The 25,264-nt window shown below is 40.3% G+C and overlaps 1 protein-coding gene across 10 annotated transcripts in view; it reads left to right on the top strand.

Moving 5' to 3' along the window:
- Positions 1 to 25,264, top strand: part of PTPRT (protein tyrosine phosphatase receptor type T) — a 1,379,429-nt gene that overhangs the window by 694,207 nt on the left and 659,958 nt on the right. For all 10 annotated transcript variants that reach the window (XM_043980423.1, XM_043980419.1, XM_043980422.1 and 7 more), the window contains one exon: positions 19,341 to 19,634. In XM_043980423.1, coding sequence (XP_043836358.1) covers positions 19,341 to 19,634 — 294 coding nt within the window. The remainder of the gene's footprint in view (positions 1 to 19,340; positions 19,635 to 25,264) is intronic.

Raw genomic sequence — 25,264 nt, forward strand, 5'->3', positions numbered from 1 at the left:
TTCTTTTTTTATTTTTATTTTTGCAGGGCAATGAGGGTTAAGTGACTTGCCCAGGGTCACACAGCTAGTGTCAAGTGTCTGAGGCTGGATTTGAACTCAGGTCCTTCTGAATCCAGGGCCGGTGCTCTATCCACTGCACCACCTAGCTGTCCCCTAGCTTATGGATTCTTGTCAATGATACTTTAACATCATATCTAGTATTAATTACCTTTTTTAGAGGCAGCTGGTGACTCTGGGCCTAGAGTCAGGAAAACATGAATTCATATATAACCTCAGACACTAATTAGCTGTGTGACTCTGGGCAAGACATAGGATTTTTGTTGACTTCAGTTTCTTCAACTGTAAAGTTAGTTTAATAATAATGCCTACCTCTCAGAGTTGTCATGAGGATCAAATGAGACAGTTATAAAAAACAAAAACAAAACACAACACTTAGCACAGTGCCTAGCATGCAGGAGGCACTGTATAAATGCTTATTCTCTTTGTGCCCCTATAGAATCGCATCGCCATCACCCTGATACAGGCCTTTATCACCAATCATTTATATTATTATAATAGCCTCCTAATTTGTCACTTTACTTCTAGTCTCTCCGCCATCCAACATATCTGACATATATAGCTCTCAATATAATCTTCCTAAAACACACACATATGTATATATGTGTGTATATATGTATATGTGTATATATATATATGTGTGTGTGTGTGTGTGTGTGTGTATGTGTGTATATATACAATATAATATGAATTTCATTGACTTAATCTTCCCACACTATAATTTTGGTATCTTGGTCCTATCCCTCCTTTCTTCTTGAGTTATTCCAGTTCGTCAGTTTCATTCCCCTAGTGTGGTAGCCAGAATTGAATTTAAAAGTCTAGAGGAGTTCAAACCAGAGTATATTACAGATGGACTAATTTCCAGTTTCTCTTTGTCCACTGGTACCTTCTCTGATGCCTACAAACAGACCTAGTTTCTCTCCCATTCTATATATATATATGTGTGTGTGTGTGTGTGTGTGTGTGTGTGTGTGTGAGAGGCAATTGGGGTTAAGTGACTTGCCCAGGGTCACACAACTAGTAAGTGTCAGTGTCTGAGGTCACATTTAAACTCAGGTCCTCCTGAATCCAGGACCAGTGCTCTATCCACTGCGCCACCTAGCTGGCCCTCTCTCCAATTCTAAAACAAACAACCTGGTACCAACAAAAAGGAAAGCAAATGCACATAAAAAAACCAAAAAACCCTTCCCTTGACCCTGCCATCCCCTGAAACTATTATCACATCTCCTTCCCCTCTTTCTTTGCCAGATTCCCAGTAAAAAATGTCTACTCTTCTTAGCTCTTCTGAGCAATACAATGATCCAAGACAATTCCAAAGAACACATGATGGAAAGTGTTCTCCACATCCAGAAAAAAAGAACTGTGGATTCTGAATGCAGATTGAACCATACTGCTTCTACTTTTTTTGTTTTTTGAGGTTTTTCCCTTTTGTTCTGATTCTTCTTTCACAACATGACTAATGCAGAAATATGTTTAATGTGATTGTTCATATATAACCTATATAACCAAATCAGATTGTTTTCTGTCTTGGGGAAGGGGGAGGGAGAAAATTTTGAAACTAAAAACCTTATGAAAACAAATAATGAAAACTATCTTTACATGTGACTGGAAAATAATAAAATACTTTATTATTAAAAAAACAAAATAAAACAATTAAAAAAATGTATACTCTTCCCCTATCAGATTCCATTTATTTCTCAGCTCCCTGAAACCTGGCTTCAGACCTCTTACCTCAACTGAAGCTTCTTTCTTCAAGGTTAGTGACACTTTCTTGATGGCCAGTTATTTGTTCTTTGCTTCAGCCTTTATCTCTCCACAACTTTTGATGGTGCTGATCATTCCTTTCTAGATACCCTTTCCTTGCTGAGTTTTCAGGGCATGGCTTTGTGCTGATTCTCCTTCCACATGTATGACTGCTCTTCAATCTCCATGTCTTACACAGTGCACAGGTGTGAGTGTGTGTATTCTAGGACTCTGCCCTAGGTTAACGATCCTTTTATCTCTCCACACTCTTTCTTTCTCTGTGATCTCATCAACTCCCATACTTTCAATGAGCATATTTACATGTGATTCCAACATCTATGTACCACCCTCCTCTTCCCCCATCCCTCTCTTGAGCTCCTGTCCTATGTAACTGACTACCTTCTGGGCATCTCTAATTGGGTATCCTGAAGACATTCCACACTCAAACATTTTTTAAAGAAATTCATTCTGCTCCTTCCCTCTGCTCCAAATACACTTCTCATCCAAATCTCCCTATTTCTGTTGAGGGCACTGTCACCCTTGCAGTTTCTAAGGTTCATAACTGTGTGCCATGGTCAGATTTATCTTACTTTTCACCAATATCCAGTCAAATTCTAAGTCCTTTCAGTTTGACTTTTACAACATCTACCATTCCTCTCCTCTCTACTCATTTGGAGAGCACAGTAGATAATTGAGCACTGAGCCTGGCATCCAGAAGACCTGAGTTCAAAACCAGTCTTAGCTACTAGCTGTGTAACTTTGGGTTTGTTTCCCTTAGTTTCCTCAACTATATAATGGGGGTAATAATAGTACCTACATCCCAAGATTATTATGATGGGTCCAATCAGATGATATTTGTAAAATCTGCAATGTCTGGTACATAGTAGTCACTTTTTTGATATCTTCTTTCCAGTCACATAGCCACCTTCTTCATTCAGATGCACACTCATTCACTCTTTGAATTATAGCATTAGTCAGCTTCCTAATTGGTCTTTATAGGTCTAATCTCTTCTCTTCCAATTTATCTTCCATATAGCTGCCAAAGTGATATTCATAAAAACACAAATCAGACCAAGTCATACCCTTGTGCAAGAAAGTCCAGGGGTTCCTTCTTTTGTTGCTGTTCTTTCGTTTCGGTTGTGTCGGCTCTCCATGATCCCATTTGAGATTTTCCTGGAGTGATTTGTCCTTTCCTTTGCTAGGTTCTGTCTTAGCTCTATTATAAAATATGAAGTCCTCCATCTGACATTTAAAGTCCCTTGTACTTGGCCTCTTCTTTGTCCTTCCAGGATTACTGCAAACTATTGCCCCTTACACTGTCTACATACCCACCAAGCTAGTTACTTTGCTGTTATCCTTATACTATATATTTCCCACCTCAGTGCTTTTGCAAGGAGCTGTTCCAACTCAAGAATGCAGAATACTTGCTCCTTGCTTCCATTCTTTGGAATTTCTGACTCCCTTTAAGATGGAGGTAAAGTACAACCTCCTCCATGTTTATGAAGCTCTCCGGTTTTCAGTTCTGTCTTCCTGGCATGACTTGGCATGGGTTTTGTATAAACTCATTTGTATACATGCTGTTCCTTTTTAGCATGATGTTAACTCATTAAGGGAAAGCATTTTATTTTTTCCCCAGTGCTATTACTGGGCCTGGTACATAGTAGGTTCTTTATAAATCTTTTTAGAATTAACACTTTTTTGGTTAACATTACATATTGACTTATATTAAACTTAATAGTTCATTGCTGCACCTGGATCTTTTATTAACAGCTGCTATTTAGCCATTATTATGAAGTCATATACAAATACAATTGATTTTTGTTAAGCCAACTGTAAGACCTTAGTTATGTTCATTAAATTTAATTTGAATAGATTTGGCTAATTTTTCTAGCCTGTCAAGATCTTTTTTTAAAAACTCTGTCATCCTATGTATTAGCTATGCCTTCTATCTTTGTATCATCTGCAAATTTGGCAAATATGCCATTTTTGCTTTCATACAAATCATTCATAAAATAGTGAAATAGCCAAGGGCCAAGCATAAGTCCCTGGGTGCTGAGGAGACACTACCCTTCAGGTCAACATATATCTATTAATAACTATGCTGTAGGTCCAGACATTCAGACAGTTTTGAATTCACTTAACTGTGCTCTCACCTAGCCTACATCTCATCACCTTTTCCATAAGGAGAGCTTAAAAGATGCTGCCAAGTCCTTAGCTAATTCCAAGCATGGTATGTCATGTCTACAGCATTCACTTGAACTGCAGTGGCTATAAAAACAAAGAAATGACTAAAGAAGTGGGATAGCATGAAGAGAGACATAGGTGAATTTTGTGCCGGGTTTCAAAAGTATGTATTGATAAGGATTGGTCAAGAAGAATGATATTTTAGTCTTTTCCTTTCTTATGATTTCATCAATGTAAGCACATAGACATAGCACTCAAATTCTCTATACTTTAAGGCGCAGTCTTTATGAGTTTCTGTGGTTGGGAAAAATATACCATCACATGACCAATATTTTTTGATGGTGAATACTTAGCTATGTTGATTTCTTAATGACAGACCCACAGTCTTTGGCCCACTCTGTATACTAAGTACCTAGGTTTGCTGTTCAGTCATTTCAGTTGTATTTAACTCTTTGTGACCCCATTTGAGGTTTTTATTAGCAAAAATACAAGAGTCGTTTGACATTTCCTCCTTCAGATCATTTTACAAACAGTGATAAGTGACTTGTCAAGGTCACCGAACTAGAGAAGACTTGAATGGAAATACAGTTCACACATGTCTGTGATGCTTTATGGTTAAAAACAATGACAACACATACCCACTGTCTCAATGATCTTCACAAGAACCATTAGTAGTACATAGTGCAAGTATTTAAAGATGAATAAGTTGAGGCTCAGAGAATGTTTTCCCTAAGGGCACAAAACTAGTTAGTAGAAGAGCCAGAAGTAGAATTTCAAGACTTCTTATTCCTATTCCAATATATTTTCCACTACCCTGCTGGGATAAGAAGTGGCACGTAGAAAGTCAAGGAGAGGCAGCTAGGTGGTGCAGTGGATAGAGCACCAACCCTGGATTCAGGAGGACCTGAGTTCAAATCCAGCTTCAGACACTTGACAGTTACTAGCTATGTGACCCTGGGCAAGTCACTTAACCCCAATTGCATCACCAAAAAAGAAAGAAAGAAAGAAAGAAACTCAAAAGGAGGAAAAAAACGAGGAAGCCATGTAATAGAGAAGATGGATGTAATAACTTGGTTGGAGTAGAGAATCTCCACTTTGCAAGAATGAGAAATGGATATGAGCTTTTTTATTAGTGTGATCAATAAACTTTATTAAGTGCTTAATATGTGCCAGGAACCATTCAAGGTACCAAGAATCCAGACAGAAATGACATGGTTCCTGTCCTTAAGGAGCCTACTTTCTATAGGTATAAGGTCTTGAAAGCCAGATTGGAGTTAATAAGAGTGGGCAACTTGAAACCTAATGGAAAATTAGTGTTCATAGTTATATCTCACATTTTCTCCAGGGATTTGATTTTTATCTAGAATGAAAGAAGAGGCATCATACCCATGTACGAAGGACTCATAAAACTCTCAATTCAGCAATTTGAAGCATTTTCTCTCTCTGTAGGAATATCTGGGAAGTCAAACTGTTACAAGTGTTCACAGCAGGACAAAGAACGGCAGAATCAGTTGGGAGATTGCTGCCTGAGGATGAAGAATTACATTAAGGGGTCAGTTCACCACTCAGATATTGAAACTAAATCTCAGCAGCTCCAATCTCCATCGCTTCTGTAAGGATGGCTCATTTACCCTCTGTTCTCTCAGCACTTCTGTACTTGGTTGGAGCAAGCCCATAAACTTGTACTCATTTAGATGCAGAGAGTGAAGTTCTGAACTGCCTGCCAACAAGCTAACTAGACACCAAGCTTCTCGAAGGCCAGAGCTGTTCTCGCTTTCCTTTTGATCATACTGAGTAAGTGCTGATGACAGATTTATGTACTCAGGTTTGTTGTGAATGAAGGGAGGGCACTGAAATCTTTTTAGCTTGTTAGGTTCTAATAGATGATTACAGTGAGGGTCCATCTGAAAACTGTACCTAACCAAGGACATAGAGGCACTTCATTTAGGTTTCTCCTCCTATCTCCCAATGAAGTTAATAAAAAGGTTAAAAAATCCCTCAAAAAATCAATCTAACCACCTGTTGAGTTAGACAATAAATGTTTATGAAACACTGTCACCTTTTAAACTCAATGAAATTGTTTGTTTTTGTTTTTGTTAGGGGAAAGGGAAGAGGTCTGGACCCATGGCTCTATGGACCTATTAGCAAAGAGGATTCCTAAAAACTCACTCCACCTACTTAGATTGGCAGCTTGTCTATAGCCTACAGTCTTTGTGAGTACCCAGGAACACATAACTAGTACAGGTCAGAGTCAAAATTTGAACCCAAGTCTTCCTTACACCAAGCTTGAGCCTTTCTCCACTGTGCCACAGTATTTTTTTCTTATTAAACTATAAACACTTCAAGGGCAGGAATTATATCTTACTCTCCTTTAAATTCTCAAAGACAAGTATGCGATTGGGTGCTTGGCAAATGCTCCATAGATTGAAGAATGAATGACAGAGGGAGCATAAATAGGGGAACAGGGGAACAGGGGAATAGAGAGAAGATAGTGGAAATAGACTTGGATTTAAAAACAGGAGGCATAGGCTCAAACCCTGGTTTGGTTACATATTATAGATGTGTGGTCTTGGGCAAAACATCACCCTTTTCTGAGCCTCAATTTCCCTATCTGTAAAATGATGAGATTGAGCCAGATCTCCAGGGTCTCTTCCACCTCTATATAGCAGGATCCTGTAGAAAATGGAAAAAAAATTCATTCCATAATAAATACTTAAAATCAAACTTTGCTTTGTAGCTCCCAGAATCAGAATATTATAGCTGCAGTGGGGTTAGGAACCAATGAATTGGACCTGGAAGGGACCTAAGAGGTTAAACATCATTATTTTACAAATAAGACTCATAGATATTAACCAACTTGCCCAAAGTCACACAGGAAGTGGCAAAGCCAACATTTAAACCCAGATCTGACTCCAAACCCAGTGTTCTTTCTAGCACACCAGTTGGCCAGTTCTTAACTGACAATTCCCATGTAGGTTCAAACCCAGATCCCATACCTTCACATCCCCCCAAAACAAGACTGCCTCAAAAGAAAGCAGTCCATATAGCCATGACATTAGAGATTATCTAAAAGGTAGCAGGAGACCTTCCCTCATTCGTCAGCAAAAAAAAAAATAGAGATCATCCCCCAAAATTCCTTTCTCCCTGCTCTTTGTCTCAAAACCCCTTGAGATCATCTCACATTCTCTTCTCCTTGACTCCAATCTATGTTGGTTAGCCCTTCTTACTGTTTATATCCTTGATTTCCTTATTGCCTACATATTGCCACACCCATAATCATCTCTCTAATCTTCAATCTATCACTACGTACTTACTCTTTCCTTGCTTCCTACAAATACTCAGACCTCCCTATTTCTTAAAATCAACCAGCAAACAAACAAAAACAAATCTCACTTGACCTTGTCATGCACACAAGCTACTTTCCCTTTCTCTCCTCATTTTCACAGCAAGATTCCTGGAAAATGTACACACTGGTTGTTTTCATTACTTCTTTCCTCAACTCTTGGAAACTTCTAACTCCTTGATTCAGCTGAAATTGTTCTCTTCAAAGTTATCAATGGGTTTTTTTTTAAGATTTTTTTGGTTTTGTATTTTTTGGTTTTTGCAGGGCAATGAGGGTTAAGTGACTTGCCCAGGGTCACACTGCTAGTAAGTGTCAAGTGTCTGAGTCCAGATTTGAACTCAGGTACTCCTGAATCCAGGGCTGGTGCTTTACCACTTCACCATCTAACTGCCCCTATCAATGGGTTTTGATGTGCCAACTCATCTCCTTTTCTTGGTCCTCTTACTTTTTTACCTCTCTATAGCATGTGATGCTATTAACTACTCTCTCCTGGACACTTTCTCGTTAGACATTTGTGACACTGCTCTTGATTTTCTTAACATGGATGAGACTATTCCTTATGGGTGTGCCCCAAAGTTATGTACTAGGCTTCTCTCCTCCTCCTTCTCTTTATTCTTCACTTAACATATCTGATCAATTGGCAAATCTTATTAATTCTGTTTCCTACAATATTTCTACCTTTTAGCCATTGTCTCCTTTTTCCCAAACTGTCTTCTTGTTCCTCATATGATACTCCTATCTCCCATCTTTATTAATTGAACTGGCTGTTCTCCATGTTTTGAATGCATGTTGTCTTCACCTTCCATTCTAAAAGTCCCTACCTTCCTTTAAGTCTAAGTCCTTTGCTACCTGCCCCCCCCAAGATGCTCATGCCCACCCCCCCCATGAAATTACCTTTTATGTATTTTGTTAAAAATATATGTGAATCTGTTGTTTTCTCCAATAGACTATAAGCATCTTGAGTTCAAAGGCTGTTTGTTTCATTTTTGGTTTTGTCAACAGAACCTAGCTCAGCGCCTGGCTTGCCCTAATAGTTTAACAATGACTTGTTGATTGATTGATTGACAGTATAGTTATAGATACTTGATTTGTGATTGTATTGGTATAGGGGCCTCCCTCCATCAATGTAGATTGACACCTCTTCAACTTACATTCTTAAAGAGATGACCATTAATGACCATTGAGAGGTTAAGTGACTTGCCATGGATCACATAGCCAGTATGTGTCAGAGGTGAAATTTGACCATAGGTTTTCCTGGCCTTGAGGCTAGTTCTTTATTCATTACACCATGCTTGGCTAATCTACATCCCTTTCCCATTTTATAGATGAAGAAATTGAATTTCAGCGACGTAAAAATGACTGGCTCAATATCATATCACTAGTAAGTGGCAGAGCCAGGACACAAACCTAAGTCTGGCTCCAAATCCAGCAGCCTTTTCAGTATGTCAGTTAGACAGCTGTTATCTGCCAATTTCCACATGGTCCATTTTGTGAATGAGTTTAAGTGTATGTGTGTGTGTGGGTGCACATTTCTTAATGTGTGTATAAGATTTGGTCTCTTAATAAAATGGGGAATTTGGTTGTAGAATTGGCCAAATGAATAGTCTACTCTGCCGATGCTTAGTTACCACATTGTCCTACTCATTTTGTGGGCAACTCTGTGACACCTGAGTAGTTACTTCCTTTGCCGAGGCAGCCTCACCTCTCTTTCCTCCCTTTCCCTAACCCTTCATTTGAAGTCTTTAGCCATACAGCTGCTCAGCTGAGCTGAAGCCAAACTAGGCTGCTGGTAAGTAGTAGAGTTTTTTGTTTCTTCCTTTTTCTGGTGTTTGTAGAGTCCAACCCCTCTATCACCAGTCTAATGGGATTCATTTTACCATCTGCAGCCCATTGGGAGATACTTCCCCCCTTCATTCCACAGCACTGCAATTTTTGAGAAATCACTTGCTGTTGTAATCACACCTCCCTATTTGCAGTCCTGATGGGAGTGATGTGCAGCCCAGTCAGCTGAGTCATAGAAGAAAAACTCAGCACCTGCTAGACTACCGTGTGCCAGGCTGTGGTAAAGGGCTCCTAACTGTATTTGGACCCTGTGCTTGTCAAGCATTTGAAGGGCTGTCACTTGGAAAGATTTTTTTCCTTAGACTTGTTCTGCTTGGTCCCAGAGGGCAGCAGTAAGAATGATGAGAAATAGATGATTTTGGATTGATGGGACAAAAAACTTTCTAACATTTAGAATTGTCTTAAATTTCCCTGACTTGTATTGTGTACCCCTTTCCTTTGTTGTTCAGCAGAGATTGGATGACCATTTTGGGGATGTGGGGAAGGGGATTTTTCTTTGATTACAAATTCAACTAGATGATTTAAGATCTTAGGATCATAGATATAGTTCTAGAAGGCACCTGAGAGGTTGAAGAAGCTACTTCCTCAAGACCACATAGGAAAGTAAGGAAAAGAGCCAGGATTCATACCCAGGTCCTCTTGCTTCAAATGCACCATGAAAACTCTCTCCTCTGAGATCCCTTCCAGCTCTGAGATCTGACGATTCTATATCTAGTCCAGATTGAAGAATTACATTTCAACAGAATAGTCCATGCAAGGATAGGGATAGGGATGAGGACTGGGTTTGTGATGCCATTGGTGTTAGAATTCTGGGTCAGACAATGGAATTCTGGATCAGACTTGGGTTCAAATCTTAACTCCCTGGGTTACTACTACCTCTATGACCTTAGGCAAGTCATTTGACATTTCTGAGCCTTATTTTCTTCATCTTAAAATAACGGTGTTGTTCTATGAAATGATCTCAAAGTCTCTCCCGGCTCTTTATTTATACCTATGTCCAAGTTCTTTCCAACATGAAAACTCTGATTCTATGTCTCTCTAGAAAAAAGAGAGTGATGAAGAGGATTGAGAGATTTTTAAATAATTTAAATAACACAGGGGTGAAGTTCTGGGTAAGGAACTTCCTTTACTAGAGAAGGTGAGCATTTACTTTGCAACTTAAAATTACTTAGGACACTGAAGGGCTAAGCTAAGCCCCTTGCTTAGAGTCACATAGCTAACATGTGTCTGTTTTATTTAAGTTATTGTGGGAGTAGGCTGAGTTTTCTAAAATATTGCTACTTATAAATTAATGGCTATTGCACCAGTTTTGGCAGTAAGCGTTTATTACTATTATTATTATTTTGTTGTTGTTGTTGTTTTCTTTGGTTGGGTTTAGTTTTTTTTTGTTGTTGTTTTTGTTTTTGTTGTTGTTGTTGTTTTTTGGTGGGGCAATGAGGGTTAAGTGACTTGCCCAGGGTCACAGCTAGTAAGTATGAAGTGTCTGAGGCTGGATTTGAACTCAGGCCCTCTTGAATCCAGGGCTGGTGATCTATCCACTGCGCCACCTGGCTGCCCCAGTAAGCATTTATTATTAATTGATATCACATATTATTAAAGTATTGACTGTGTGTCTCTCTAACTTCCCCATTAGTCATAGGTTTATAGGCCTAAACAATTACATACCCCATGTATTGAGCCAAGAGGAGAGCGCATGTGGAGAGTAAGAGCCCAAGGAAGAAAGAGAGCAAGCCCCTTGTGGTTCAGTTGTTTTCCTCTTTTCTGATAGAGGCAGCTCCTTACACACTGATCAAACTGATTGGCTAGCATCATTCAGTTCTACTGGTTGACGTGACTTGAGGGTGGTCCATATTAAAATGAGCTCTACTGTGGTGACATCAGAGTCTAATGGGAGACAGACCCCATGAGGGCCAAAGGCCCATTCAGATAGGTGTGTTATAATCCCATTGGCTCCCTAACCTAGTCAAGAGTCTATTCTCCATTTCTATTGTACTCCCCCTGAACAGGATTAAGCCCTGAAAGAGATTAGAACTTTCTCAAAAACTGGGCATTCTGAAGTGACAGGGAGAAAGGATAAAAAGTGTGTCCCCAAGAAATTCATTATTTTTTTTTATTTTTATTTTTTGCAGGGCAATAAGGGTTAAGTGACTTGCCCAGGGTCACACAGCTAGTAAGTGTCAAGTGTCTGAGGCCAGATTTGAACTCAGGTCCTCCTGAATCCAGAACAGGTGCTTTATCCACTGCGCCATCTAGCTGCCCCAAGAAATTCATTATTAATAATTATTTTCTCACATGTCAGAGATGGGATTTGACCCCAGACCCTCCTTGCTCTGAGGCTAGCTTTGTATTAAATTCATCATACTACCTCTCCATACATATAATTTAAATGGATAAAAATGCCTATCATCCAAACAACAGAATATTATAAAAATATTTCATCTAGCCTAATTCTTCCTACACCCAAGAGCATAGAAAGGCAAAATAACTTGCCAGAAAGAGAATATTTGGCCTTTACCCTCTTTCCATACCATGAAAGCAGAGCTGCTGAACTGCATGGAGGGTAGGTGAGAAGGGGATATGTCTTCTCCTCCTTCCACATCTAGAGAGCTCCCTCCCCTCCATTTGCAGGTTGTTTTTAAGTAGGTCTTAGAACTGGAGAGAGATTGACAGACTAGCTATAGGGTTCCACAAACTATGCCACTAAGCTTTGCAATGTGACATCTGGGATTGGAGAGATTCACACAGTATCAGATATAGATATAGGGTGCCGCAAAAGCCTTAATGTAGTTTTAAGGTATTAAAGCTAAAGCTTACAGCTCCACTATGACTTTTGACATCCTCCATATTGTGTTTGGTTTTCAAAGTTTTTTTTGGGGGGGGGAGGGGGGTGCCATTTAAGTGACTTGCCCAGGGTCACACACCTAGTGTCTGAGACCTGATTTAAACTCAGGTTCTCCTGACTTCAGGTGGGGGTGGTCTATCCACTATACCATCTAGCTACCCCCAACAATCTCCTTTTACTCAAAGTCCCTTTTGTTTTAACTTGTGCATTTACAACATTAGAGATTTCTTGATAGTCTTTCCTTTCTTACTTAAACATATGCACATTCATATACACGCACATATACACCCATGCACATGTAGTGATTGTGGCAATTGTGTGGTGCAGTGGATAGATTGGCAGACTTGGAGACAGGGAGACCTGAATTCAGATTCTGCCTCAGAAACAGCAGAAGGAGTCAATTGATTATCACAGTGACTTTGGCTTTAGTGTCATTGGAGTATCTTAGAAAATGCTTGTTATGTTTAACAACAAATGTTCATAAAGCACATGGAAATACAGTAAAAATAACACCATATACTAACAGCTGCCATTCATGAAGTGCCTTAATATGTGCAAAACACTTTACATGCTCTGCCTCATTTTCCTTTCTGGAAGCAAAGTATGGTAGGTACTGGGGATACTCAGAAACTGAAACACATCTGTGTTCTCTTCTGTGTGAATGGTCAGTTCAGATGGAAGCCCAACTGTGCCTGTCTATCCTGTGTTCCCAGCTAGCCCCAGAAAGATCCCCCCGCCCATATGGGGAGTAGAGCACTTCTCTCTTTTCTGACATCAGACGAAGGCCTATGAAGTGTTTGGGCTGCCCACCTCTTATTCCTTACCATTGCCGTACGACCAGCCTCTCTTCTTCATCAGTCCCCCATTTCCCCCATAACATCTTTTACTGTTCTTCTTAGAGGTTCTTAGAAGCCTATTCTTTGTTATTTGTTGCAATCTGCTCACACCTGCTCCATGCATGCACTTCCACGTTCCCTCCCCCTGTCATTTTCAGATCGTTAGAGATGAATGTGCCATATAAGAGGGAAAATGCAAAGACCAAATGTAACAAACGCTACCCTCAAGGATCCTGTAGTCTACTACTAAGGAAGCCCCTTTTTATGCTTTCAAGCACTTGTGCACAGGTGCAGCTATTGCATATCACTGGAGTTGGCAGAAGCAGGCTTGCCAATTACAAGGATCCAGAATATCCTAGACTGGCATTTTTATGGCTTTTTTAGGAAAGCTCTCTGTAAACTGTAAGATGCAAGAGTAGCATGAGCTATTTTGCTGGCATTGTTACTGAAGCAAAGTAGAAATGGCAGTAAAGAAAATAATGATGGTAGAACAACTGAACAAGACTAATTCCATTCAGAACATATCCTACCATGCTGGATATTACAATCAGTCAACAAGCATTTATTAAATGTTTACTATGTGTCAGGTCAGGCACTGTGCTAAGCTCTGGGATGGGGGAAGGGGCTCAAGGGGGGGGCGGTACAATGAAAGACAAAATCTACTTCCCTACCTTCAGAGAACTCATATTCTAATGGGAGAGATAATGTGCAAATAACTATATATGTACACGATATATACAGTGCAAATGGAAGGGAGTGTCAGAAGGAAAGAACTGTTAGTCTCCTGGAGAAAGCAGAATTTGAGCTGGCTTGGCAAGAGCCACTGGGCATAGACAAAGCATTGGACCCACAACTAAGCCCAGACTTTAGAAAGATGAGTAGTGTTGAAAAAAAAATATTCATTGACAACTTTGTTTTTGAAAATGAACTACATTTCCCACTGTATTCTTTCTCTGCTCTGTTTCCTGAGAGCCATCCTATATAATACAGAATTTTAAAAGTCTTATAAAACTACCATATCAAAAAAGTAAGAAATTATATGTACATCCATGACCCCTCACCCCAGCAAAGAAGTACAGGAAGATTCAAGCAAAAACGATAATTTTGATAGCATAGTGCTGATGTTTTCATCCCTTTTTTTTTTGAGCCAACCATGACCTTTATAATGTTCCAACATTCATTTTCTATTGTTTTGTTGTTCCTTGCTATTCTTTCCATTTATATCATGGTAATCATTATCTACATAGCCATGCTTTTGATGAAGCCAAGCTTCTCCAGGACACTTCCTTCCCTGAGCCTCAGTTTTCTCTTCTGTAATAAGAGGACATTGAATTTAACGATTTTTTAGGTCTTTTCCATATATCTATAACCTGAAGTACAGGCCATTGTTTTAATACCATTTTGGTAGTGATAGTCTGAGGTTAGGAATCATGGAATGTTAGCATCTGCACAGAATCATAAGCTTCAATGTTACCAATGAGAACTTGCATGGGAGAAGTGGTATAAGAGATATTGTAAGTGATCTGGAGGACTGGAAAAGAAGATGAGTCAGTCAGTCATGGAGTAGGACTAGGGGATAACCAATGGAAAGCCCATATGCTGAATTCACATGCGCATAGTGCCTAGGAAAGCTAGTACAGGAAGGCCTCTAATGCCAGGGAAGGATTTATGAAAGGCCATGGTCAAGAGTTGAATATAATAAAAAAGGTACAGATCAGTTCTGATATGTGTCAATGAAGAGAATACTCGATCCATGAGATCACAGAGTCAATGAAGCATCAGTAATTCAATATTGAGTCATATTCAAGCAAAATTCATGATTCTGCAAGGCATTTTTTTTTCACCTTTCATCAGCAAATACTATATATAGAACCAGGAGTCATGGGTTCAAATCCTGACTCACAAACTTATGACTTATGTTAACAACTCTGAAGATCTCAGAGGAAATTGAAGCCTAGGGAGATGAAGTGTCTTGGAAAAATTTGGGTTCATGAAAAACATGGCTCAAAGAGGAGCAAAGTGAAGGAAATAATATATGCTATGATTACTGTAATATAAATGGGACATACATCAGCAACAGCAAAACAATAGAAACTGAATAGCAAGAATTAATTCACATCTCTGAGCCTCAGCTTCCTCATTTAAAAAATAGAAATAATAATATTTGCCCTATCTGACTCAATGAGTTGTTGGGAGGAAATCGCTTTGTTCATTGTAAAGCACCATAAAAACATTTCACCACATATATTTGGACATTCATGATAACTATCAGACATTTGTGATTTAAATCATTCTGACTAGATTATTTTGTTTTATTTTCAAAATTCAAGGATTTAGAGCCAGAAGGGCATTTAGAAATAACAGAAATCATAGATTTAGACCTGGAAAAGACTTTAGATACTATCTCGTCTATTAATGAGTAAACAAGCTCAAAGAAGTTAAGGTGACATGTCCAAGGTCACAGAATTAGTAAGCAGCAGAGCTGATATTTGAATCCAGGTCTTTTCACTCCTAATTCAGCACTTTTTCCTCTGAACTGTGCTTTCTTCCTCAGCTAGTCCAACTTCTCATTTTACATCTGAGGAAATTTCCATAGCATGAAGGTGGCTTGCCTATGTAAGGGTCTCTCAGCTAATAGCATTCGGGTTCAGGATTTAAAACCAGAATGTTGACTATGGAGTCAAAGGTTTTAGGGTCAAATCCCAACTCTGATAATATCTGTGGGATTCTGTCTGTCAGAGTTTCCCTTTATGTATTTCAAAGGCTCAGATGAAGCAATGCTTGAAAACCCCCTCTGATGCACAACTGAAGAATGCCAGACAAAAGAAGAGGAAAAGGAAATTGTTATTTTGGAAATTTCTTGTACACTCCCAGCTCTAGCTTGCTGTGTAACTTTGGGAAAAAGCCTTACCTTCTCTGAGCCTCAGTGGCCTTCTCTGTAAAAGAAAGAGATCAGAAGAGAAAATCTTTAATGTCACTTGGAGCTCTGGCATTAGATGACTTGTTTTTAATCTTTGGGAATGTTGGTACCATATGGCTGGGATATTTAACACTTTTTTTCCCTTATGGATCTTGGAATGAGAACTATCACATGGGATAGGGAAACAGAAAACCTTGGAAAAGAATTTGTAAAAGGCTGCTTCATATGCCTATACCTCCCCCATTTCCCAAAGTCTCTGTGCTGGTTCATCATTTATATCGCAGCCCCTATAGATGGATATTTCTAAAGGTTCTGTTCTTGGCCCTCTTCTCTTCAGATGTTCTCTCCCCCTCTCCCCTACCCCTACCCCCTTATTAGCCCTCATGAGTTTACCTGTCTTCTCAATGTAGAGGACTCACAGATTTATATATCCAACCTTACCCGCTAGTTAGTCTCTGAGCCCAAATATAAATTTAGGGCTTCCTGACTCTAGACCCAATACTCTATCCATTAGGCCACTTAGCTGTTTCTAAGTGGTCAAATAAAGAATTGGTCAAAGACGTCACCAAGTTACAAATGCCACCTTTGAAAACTCATGAGAAACAGATCTTTCTAGTATCTAGACAATGGGAAAGGAGAGGGTCTATATAAAAGAGAAAGACATGACCCTAAATATTGTCAGTTTATCTGATCTGTTTGGAGCAAATAATAAAAAAAATTGTACACAAACGTCTTGAAGATAACCCAGGACTATATAATAACCACCACGACTTTGTAAGGGTCTCACCTCTTCTAAGAGTAATCTTAAACCCCTTCTATAACAATAATAGCCAGACTGGGTTCCAAAATATTTTATTTTCAACAAACAAGGGAGTATCTCCTAGGCCCTTTTCAGCACAAGCTGTTCCCATAGATACTTTACAGCTTGTAATGGTCAATATGGATTATGGTAAAGCTAGACAGGTTTAGGAACTGTTTGAATGAGGTGATTAATAGATCAACATCAACTCAGAGTGATATCTCCAGTGGAATGCCCTAAGGCATACATTCTTGTCCCTGTAAGTCTCAACCTTTTGTTCAATGACTTGCATGAAAGCATAAAGGACATGCTTATCAAATTTGCAGATGATTCCAGGCCAGGAGGGAAAGGTAATGAAAAATTTGAGATTTGAAAATAGCTGAATAGGCCAGAATATTAGACTATACATAAGATACATTTTAAATTATATAGATGGAAAATTTTAAATGTGGGTTCAAAATACACACACACATAAAATCAGCTCTATGGGTATAGGATGGGGGGAGGCATGGATAGATAACAGTCAATATAGAAGTAGTCTGAAGGGTTTTTTTTTTCCCCCAAGCTTTGTAGGAGTCAGCAAGTGATAGGGTAGCCAAATGATAATAATTTAATCTCATGCTACATAAATAGAGGTTAAGTGTATAGAATATTGGAAGTTGTAATTACTTTGCTTTAATCCCTACCTGGAATACTGTTTTCAGATCTAAGCCCCATGTTTTAGGAAGGTAGAGTATCTCCCAAAGAGAGAATCCATTTTGCTAAGGAAACGAACTGACCTGATAATCAGGTGAAGGAGATGGAAATGTTTAACCTGGAGAATAGAAGCCTTGGTGGGAGATGGGGAGGAAAAGGAGGTGGCTTTCAAGTATTTGAAGAACCATAATGTGGAAGAGGGGTCCCATTGTTTCTCCTTGGTCCCAGGGGGCAAAACTAGGGACATTGGGTGGAAGTGCAGAGAACCAGATTTCAGTCTGATGTGAGAGAAAAAATTCCCAACAATTGTAACTACTGAGTGGAGTGTTTTGCTCTGGGATATGATGAGTCCCCCATTTTTGGAGATCAAGTTAGAGGCTCAAGGGTAATTGTTGAAGATGTCATAGAGGAAAGTCCTGATAAGGTATGGGTTGCACTAGATGACCTCTGAGGTCCCTGTGAATTCTACAGTTTTATAGTTCTAAGAAATAGCTCCATTTGCTGAATACTTCAGGAATACTTGATTTTATCTATATAAGAGCTCCCTTTACCATTGCAGACCACAGTCCTTCCATTCATGAGTATATAGCTTCATGAATTGTTTTGTACAGTAAAATTCACCCCTTGCTGGCTAGCCCTCTGGTGTGGAGCTTCTCTGATCTTAGCTAGGCTACTACTTGGATGATAGACACATGGGCCATGACCCAGAAGTGCTTGAACTTGGCATGACTTATCTGAGTTCCCTCCCCTGCCCCTCCAAATCTGGCATACCTTTCAAGAAGCCCTGACTATTCTCATGACATAACCAAAACCAGTGTTGTCTCTGGTGTTCAGAGGGTAAATGGTGGACTTTTCTAACCAATGAAGGAGGCCTTAGAAACTACAGCATCATAGGTCTAAGGCTGTAGGGGTTCTCAGAGGCCATCCAGACCAACCTCCTCATTTTACTGTTGAGGAAATTCAGACCTACAGAGAAGTGACTTGCCTAAGGTGATATCAGATAACAAATGAGAGACGTGGAATTTGAACTCAGGTCCTCTGACTCCATATTGAGTGATCTTTCCTTTGTAAAATGTTTACTCTCCATCAGCATTAAGAAGGGATATAGTCAGATTTTTATCTATAATAATGTGTTGGATTATTTTTAAATTCTAAATATAGCCAGGCATGGTAGTACACACCTGTAAGTGCCTGCTACTGAGAGGGGCTGAAGCTGGTGGATCACCTGAGCTTAGGATTTATGGGCCATAGTAGGACTAAAATCAATTATGTGTACACATTAAGTCAGTACTAAAATGGTGAGGCCCCAGAAGGGGAGTGGGGGCCACCAGGCTGCCCAAGAAAGGGGCAAACTGGCTCAGATTGAAAATGGAGCAGATCAAAGCTTCTGTGCAGATCAGCAGTGGTATTGGGCCTTCATGTGGCTGCATTGCTTCTAGCCAGGGAGTAAGCAGTGATGACCCAGTTGAGGGGGAGAAGGAGGAGGGTGGACGAAGGGGAGAGGGAGAGAGAGGAGAGGAAATGGAGAGGGGAGGAGGGAGGGAGGGAGGGAGGAAGAGACAGAGAGAGACACAGAGACAGACAAGGAGACCGACAGAGACACAGAGAGAGACAGAGAGAGACAGAGACATACAGAGAGACACACACATACAGAGACAGACAGACTGAAAAAGACACAGAAACCAAAAAAAGACACACAGAGACGCACAAAGAGAAAGATTAGAAATTCTACAAACTGTTGCAAAAGTGTACTTCTGTGGAGAGAGGTGGTGATCAGAAAGAGTGTATTACACATTTTCATCTGAAACTGTGAGCTTGTGGGCTTCCCATCCCTGGAGGTATTGAAGCTAATGTTGAGCTGCAATATCTATTGCAGACATTGTATAGGCACTTTGTGGTTGAGGTTGGGTTTGAGCTAGACAATTGTTTGGTCCTTTCTAGCTCTGAGAATTCCATTATTCTGCTCATTGTGCCTTAGTCCTGAGTTAATGACTTTGGGTTTAATCTTATTTCCATTTTGGATTTAATTTTCTTTTCCTGTAACATCTTGTTTATTTTTACATTTTTTCCCCTCCCAGAACCTCCCACGCCCATTGCTCCTCCTGAGTTGCTGGCAGTTGGGGCCACCTATCTGTGGATTAAGCCGAATGCCAATTCCATAATTGGAGATGGGCCCATCATCCTGAAGGAGGTGGAGTACCGTACAACCACGGGAAACTGGGCTGAGACCCACATCGTCGATTCCCCCAACTACAAGCTATGGCACCTGGACCCAGACGTGGAGTATGAAATCCGAGTGCTGCTCACCCGGCCAGGCGAGGGTGGGACAGGCCCCCCAGGGCCCCCGCTGACCACCAGGACCAAGTGTGCAGGTAGGGAGCTCGGCCAGGGATTGATTGATTGCTCTGGGGACTGGCAGCCATTCAGGGTCTGTTTCTCTCTTGGCATTCTGTGACGGCATAATCCCTTAATGTTTGCCAAGTCATGTTTCCCATGCTTGATAGTGACAGAAAAGGCTCAGCCTGTGCTTTTGAGTCGCCTTCTGGTTCAGGCTGTGTTTCCGAGCCCTTGCCTAGTTTTCCTGCTCAGAGAGCGTGTAATCGCTGGGCAGGTGTTTAGAGGAGGCTTGCCTGAGGCTCCGCAGACACTTTGTTAAACTTACTGGCACGAAGTTATCATGGAATGAATGGTGCTGTTCTGCCACCTATGCACAGCGGGATCTTACCATTCTTCATAACCCCTTTCTTGTGGACTGGAGCCAAGGCCATCCTGACCGCTCTTGGTTTTCCAAACCACCAGGAAGAAGGGCAATGAGCTCAAGATACCTTTGTAGTTGTGGCATTGTGGGATTGTTAACTTTATTTGTTGGTGGTGGAAATGGGGTGCCTATATACAGTGGGGTCCTATCTTTTCCCTGGAAGTTCCCTGTAATAATAGTCATAGGTGAAACTTCAGAATGGCACCGTCAGATGTGAATCTTTGCAGGCTAGCCTGGGTTGAGTTCTCCTGGGTGGCCCTTGCCCCAGGAAACTGGGCCGGCTCCAGGCATTCTCTTGAATTTCTCTTGCTACCTTGGAGACTCCTGGAGACCAGCAGAGCTCCCACTACAAATTTTGACTCTTCTGGAGACACAAAGCATGATACAAATGCCTCCCCTCAGCTCTATCCCTGAACAGGGCCCTGAGATTCGGCCTTGAATGCAACACATGCATTTACACCCCAGAGGAGGAAAGAAGGGCCAGCCTCTAGTCAATGCCTACAGGAGCAATAGCTAGCACATATTATGTTGAAGTCAGGCTTGGCAAATTCCTCCCTCCTGAAGCTGGGAAGGGTCCAGGCCATAAATAATCAGAGCAGAAGAGATTCCACTGCTAGCACTACTGTGTCTGGAGAGGAGGGTGGGGGGCTCCCAGCAAGTGTGGCTGCAGCTAGAGGCTCCAGGCATTATTTAGTCCCTAAGCTGCCTCCTGGGCAGGGGAATCTCTTCACTGAGAAGGATGGTAGCTATGGCAGGGTCAAAGTTGCTGTTGTGTATGGGGAGAAACTCCAGGGACTGGGGCAGTCATGTTGTTCAATACTTTCATTAGCTAAATTCCAAGAATTCTTTACTGTCATGATTGGCATGGCAACCATGATTCAAGCTGAGCCCACTTCTCTCCTCTGCCCCCTTCCAGGGCCTACTCTCTCTCCTTACCTATGACTGGCTCTGGAAAGAGCTGACCTCTCCTGGCTATAGCTATTCCTGTCCTCTCCTTCCAATACAACTTCAGAGGATGAACTTCCCCTGGGAGTGGTCTTACGACGTTTAGACTTTGCTGCCTCCATTACCATGCTCTCCCACTTAGGCACTCCCCCTTGTTTTGGGTCTGAGACACAATTCTTTGCTGACTTGTCTTCTCCTTCCTCATCCTACTTCCCTAAAAGCTGACCAGCGCTATTTCACCTATCAGCTGTGGGACCTGGGAAAAGTCACTTAACCACCCTGAGCCTGATTTCTCATCTGTAAAATGAAGAGGTTCAACTAGACAGCCTTTGACGTTCCTTTTAGCTTTGGTCACACTATAATCCTGCCATGGAACAAAAAAGAGAAGAGGGAGAGAGAAAAAGAAAAATGTAAAATTACACATTTCTTTCTTTTTTTTTTTTTGGGCAGGACAATGGGGGTTAAGTGACTTGCCCAGGGTCACACAGCTGGTAAGTGTCAAGTGTCTGAGGCCAGATTTGAACTCAGGACTCCTGAATCCAGGGCCGGTGCTTTATCCACTGTGCCACCTAGCTGCCCTAAAATTATACATTTCAACAGTATCACTAAAAGGGAGGGATGTCAACTCCGAAAACCTTTTAGAAATAAAATCTAAGGTGTACTTCCAATATCAGCATAATGAAAGGTTGTCTTTGCTCCCTCTTGGGAAAAGTTGCACCCTATAGAGGAGGGGTCCTTAATCTAGGATCTGTGAACCATTTTTAAACATTCTGATAACTGTATATCAATAGTTTTTCTTAGTAATCCTTTATATTTTATTTTATGCCTATAGAAATAATCATTCTGACAAAGAGTCCCCAGGTTTCCCATAGAGTCCATGCCACACAAAAAATGTTAAGAACCTTTACTGTCATAGGAAGTGCCCTGAACTGGAAAATGAGAAATATGGGCTTTGGTTAGGACTCTGCCACTAACTAGCTCCATGGCTAAGGGCACATCATTTACCCAGTCTAGACCTCAGTTTCCTTTTCTACAAAATGAGAAGATTGGACCAGATAACCTCAAATCCCTTCTGAACCTACAAACATGAGTGTGGCCATTGAGGCCCTGTCTGTTCTCAACTATAAAGGTCCTCCTCACACTTGGCAGAGATCTCATGTCCTTTATTCATTCAATAGGAAGCTCTTCAGTGGCAGAGACTATCTTATTCCTTTCTGTGTTCCCCAGGACCCTGCACAGAGTAGGCCCTTAGGGGATGCTTCTGGGATGGAATGAAATAGCACAAAAGTGGCTTGTTGTACCTGTAAATGATGCACCTGATACTGGCCCCTCTCATTTCTGATGCCCATACTTTATTCCCAGCACTCTGTCTTGAGCATACCAGCCTTAATGTGAAGGTCCTTTGGGGAATCATTTTTTAGGAGGTGATGGAACTAACAAAATGAATGGAAATGCCCTTTTCTTAGATTTGCAGAAAGGCTTTTGATCAAATTCCTCATTGAAACCTGATTATGAAACCTTTTGCTTTAAAAAGGACATAAAGATGTGTTATTAAACTGGCTAATCTCTTACCCCAGCTTTGTAATACACTTTGCGTCCATAAAAGTAATTGATTGGCTCCTGCTGCTGCAGCTTCTCTTTGTCCACAGGGTAAATCTGAGGGCTTCTAGGGTTTTTGATCTTTACAAATGCTGTTCCAGGTACTTTAGCCGTCCCCGTGGACTTATTTGCTGATGATCATATAATACATTTTGAAATTCAATTGCAGGATGATCATCTCAATAAAAATTTACAGTCTCTTGCAAAATGTTGCCCAAACCTACAGAATGGCTTTTACTTGTTACAAGCACAATTTTGTGACTCTCACTATGAATGCAATTAGTTAGGATGCTGTATGTAGCATTACATTTTCAAAAATGCTGGTATTTTAAGTAAGTAACTGTTACATTCCTGAATGGACCATATTTTATCAAATGGGCCACCCACAAGATAATCACATCCCCACATGATGCTGATAGTACAAGGATACTCTTTCCATTATAATTAATCTTTAAAAGGCTTTCACAGCCAATATTCCTTCAGGGATATTGTTTTTGGGGGCTGTTAGACTGTGGTTGTGTGATGCTTTCTTTATTAATAATTATACACTAAGTGCACCGAATATTTCACTTAGTAGAACATTTAAAAGCTTGAAATGCCTAGGGTGTCATTTCTGTCCAGAGGAATTGGGAACAAAAGACCAGACAAGAGGAAAACAGAGTTGAATGGTTGAGATAATGTCCATCATGGAGAAAGCAATGTTAGGGAGCTCAGTAGGAGAAAGGCATTCCAAGGAGAAGGGGAAGGAGGGAGAAGCAAGGGGTCACTTCTCAGGAGGAGAAGGTGCCCAGTCACCTCAGTGAGAGGGGTGACCTGTTGAAGCTTCCAGGGATATGAAGCAATGTACATAAAAAAGAGAAAAAATACTAGCATGGGTTTAACCTTGACAGAAAAACATGGAGGAAGGCAAGGAAGAGATTTAAAAGAGATAAATCATTTTTCATTTCCCAGGGGAGGAAAAGAAGAGAAAGGTTGCTCTTGGGCTCTTCATTGTATAGCATTACCCATTGGGTATGTGTTGTATCCCTTCCCCCAATAGATTGTAAGCTTCATGAAGATAATTCCAACCTGTTTCCAACCTCATTGTGCCTTATTCCTCCTCCCATCCTCTGTGATCCTGCCCACCTGGCTTTCTTTTTGTTTCACATGACATTGCATTTCCTATTTCCCATCTTTGCACTGGCTATTCCCAATGCATGGAATCCCCTCTCCCTTCTTGCCTTTGCCTCAGAGAATTCCTTTCTTCCTTTAACATGTAATAACATGAAACTGAAGCACCCTTTTCTACAAGAATCCTGTTCTGATTTACTCAACTGCTAATGACCTCCCTCCCAAAGTACCTTGTATTTGAATACTTTGAGCATATTTTTTTTTACTAATTCTCTTTATATATAATATTATACATTTAAATAATTATACATTTCCCCTGTTAGAGTGTAAACTATTTGAAAGTGAGAATGGTTTCATTCTTTGTATTCCTAGAACCTAGCACAATGCCTGGGACAGAGGCATTTAATAAATGCTTATTGATTGATAAAGATCTTGGTTCTGACCAGCACAGAAGGCAGGGCTCTGACTACTGCAAACACTTAATGCATGTTTATTGAATGAATGGAATGAGTGAGCAACCAAATGGAAGTCAGAGAGGATGAGGTTGCCGTAGTAACCTTGTCTTTCTTGAAGTACTCTCTTCTTCTTGTCTGACTGCTTTAAGGTTTTCTGCCTTCTTTCTTGGCTTTTATCAAACTTTATGTGGCCAAACTTGGGTCAGTCCCCTCAGGTCTTTGGTCCTTGGTCCTTTGCCTGGTACTGTGCTTTTTTAATGTTTTCTTATTCTGAGCTTTCTTCTGCTCTGAAAATTTCAACTAGCACCTCCATAACCCATGATGTTATTTGTATTTGCTTGGCCTCTTGGCTCCTCATTTGCCCCTCCATTTCTACTTGGATGATTTGCCATCACTTAAAATTCAGTAGGTCTAAAACCAAATGTGGAATTTGCCCCAATTTCTCTCTCTGTAATGGTGCTATCATTATTATTGTCACCCAAACTCCAAAAACTTGGAGTCATCTCTGACTCATCACACTCTAAAATCCCTAATATCCAGGTTGTCAGAAAGTCCTGTCAATTTTTCCTATAGAGTAAACATCATATATATATATATATATATATATATATATATATATATATATATCCCTTTATCTAATCTCACTCCCATGTTGTTGGTCCACAGCTCTATCACCTAAATCATTAACACATCTCTATGATTCATTAAAATATGATGGAAATGGTACTGACTTTAGAATCAGAGGCCTTGAATTTGAATCCTGTCTTTCCTGCCTAATAGCTGTGTGACTTTGGGCAAATTACTTAACTTCTCTGAGACCCTTTCTTTATCTGTAAAATGAAGGGGTTGCAATAGAATACTTCTAAGTTCCATTTCAGATATAAATCTATAATCTTTCTAAATTCTTAGTGCTAATTCATATTCAGACCCTTAAGTGCATACATTTCTCTTGCATGTAGTTACTTTCTCTACTGGTAGAGATCCATTCCTTTTAATCCTATGTGATTCTTAAATCATTTCCTTTCATTAACCACCCAACATGAGATCTATATAATAATTAAAGGACTTCCATTGGGTTTCTTAATGTTTTATAGTTATAATGTAGCACAGAAACTGTCACCACTTTTCCTTTACT

Source organism: Dromiciops gliroides, chromosome 2, assembly GCF_019393635.1.
Source record: "Dromiciops gliroides isolate mDroGli1 chromosome 2, mDroGli1.pri, whole genome shotgun sequence".
Classification (NCBI taxonomy): domain Eukaryota; kingdom Metazoa; phylum Chordata; class Mammalia; order Microbiotheria; family Microbiotheriidae; genus Dromiciops; species Dromiciops gliroides.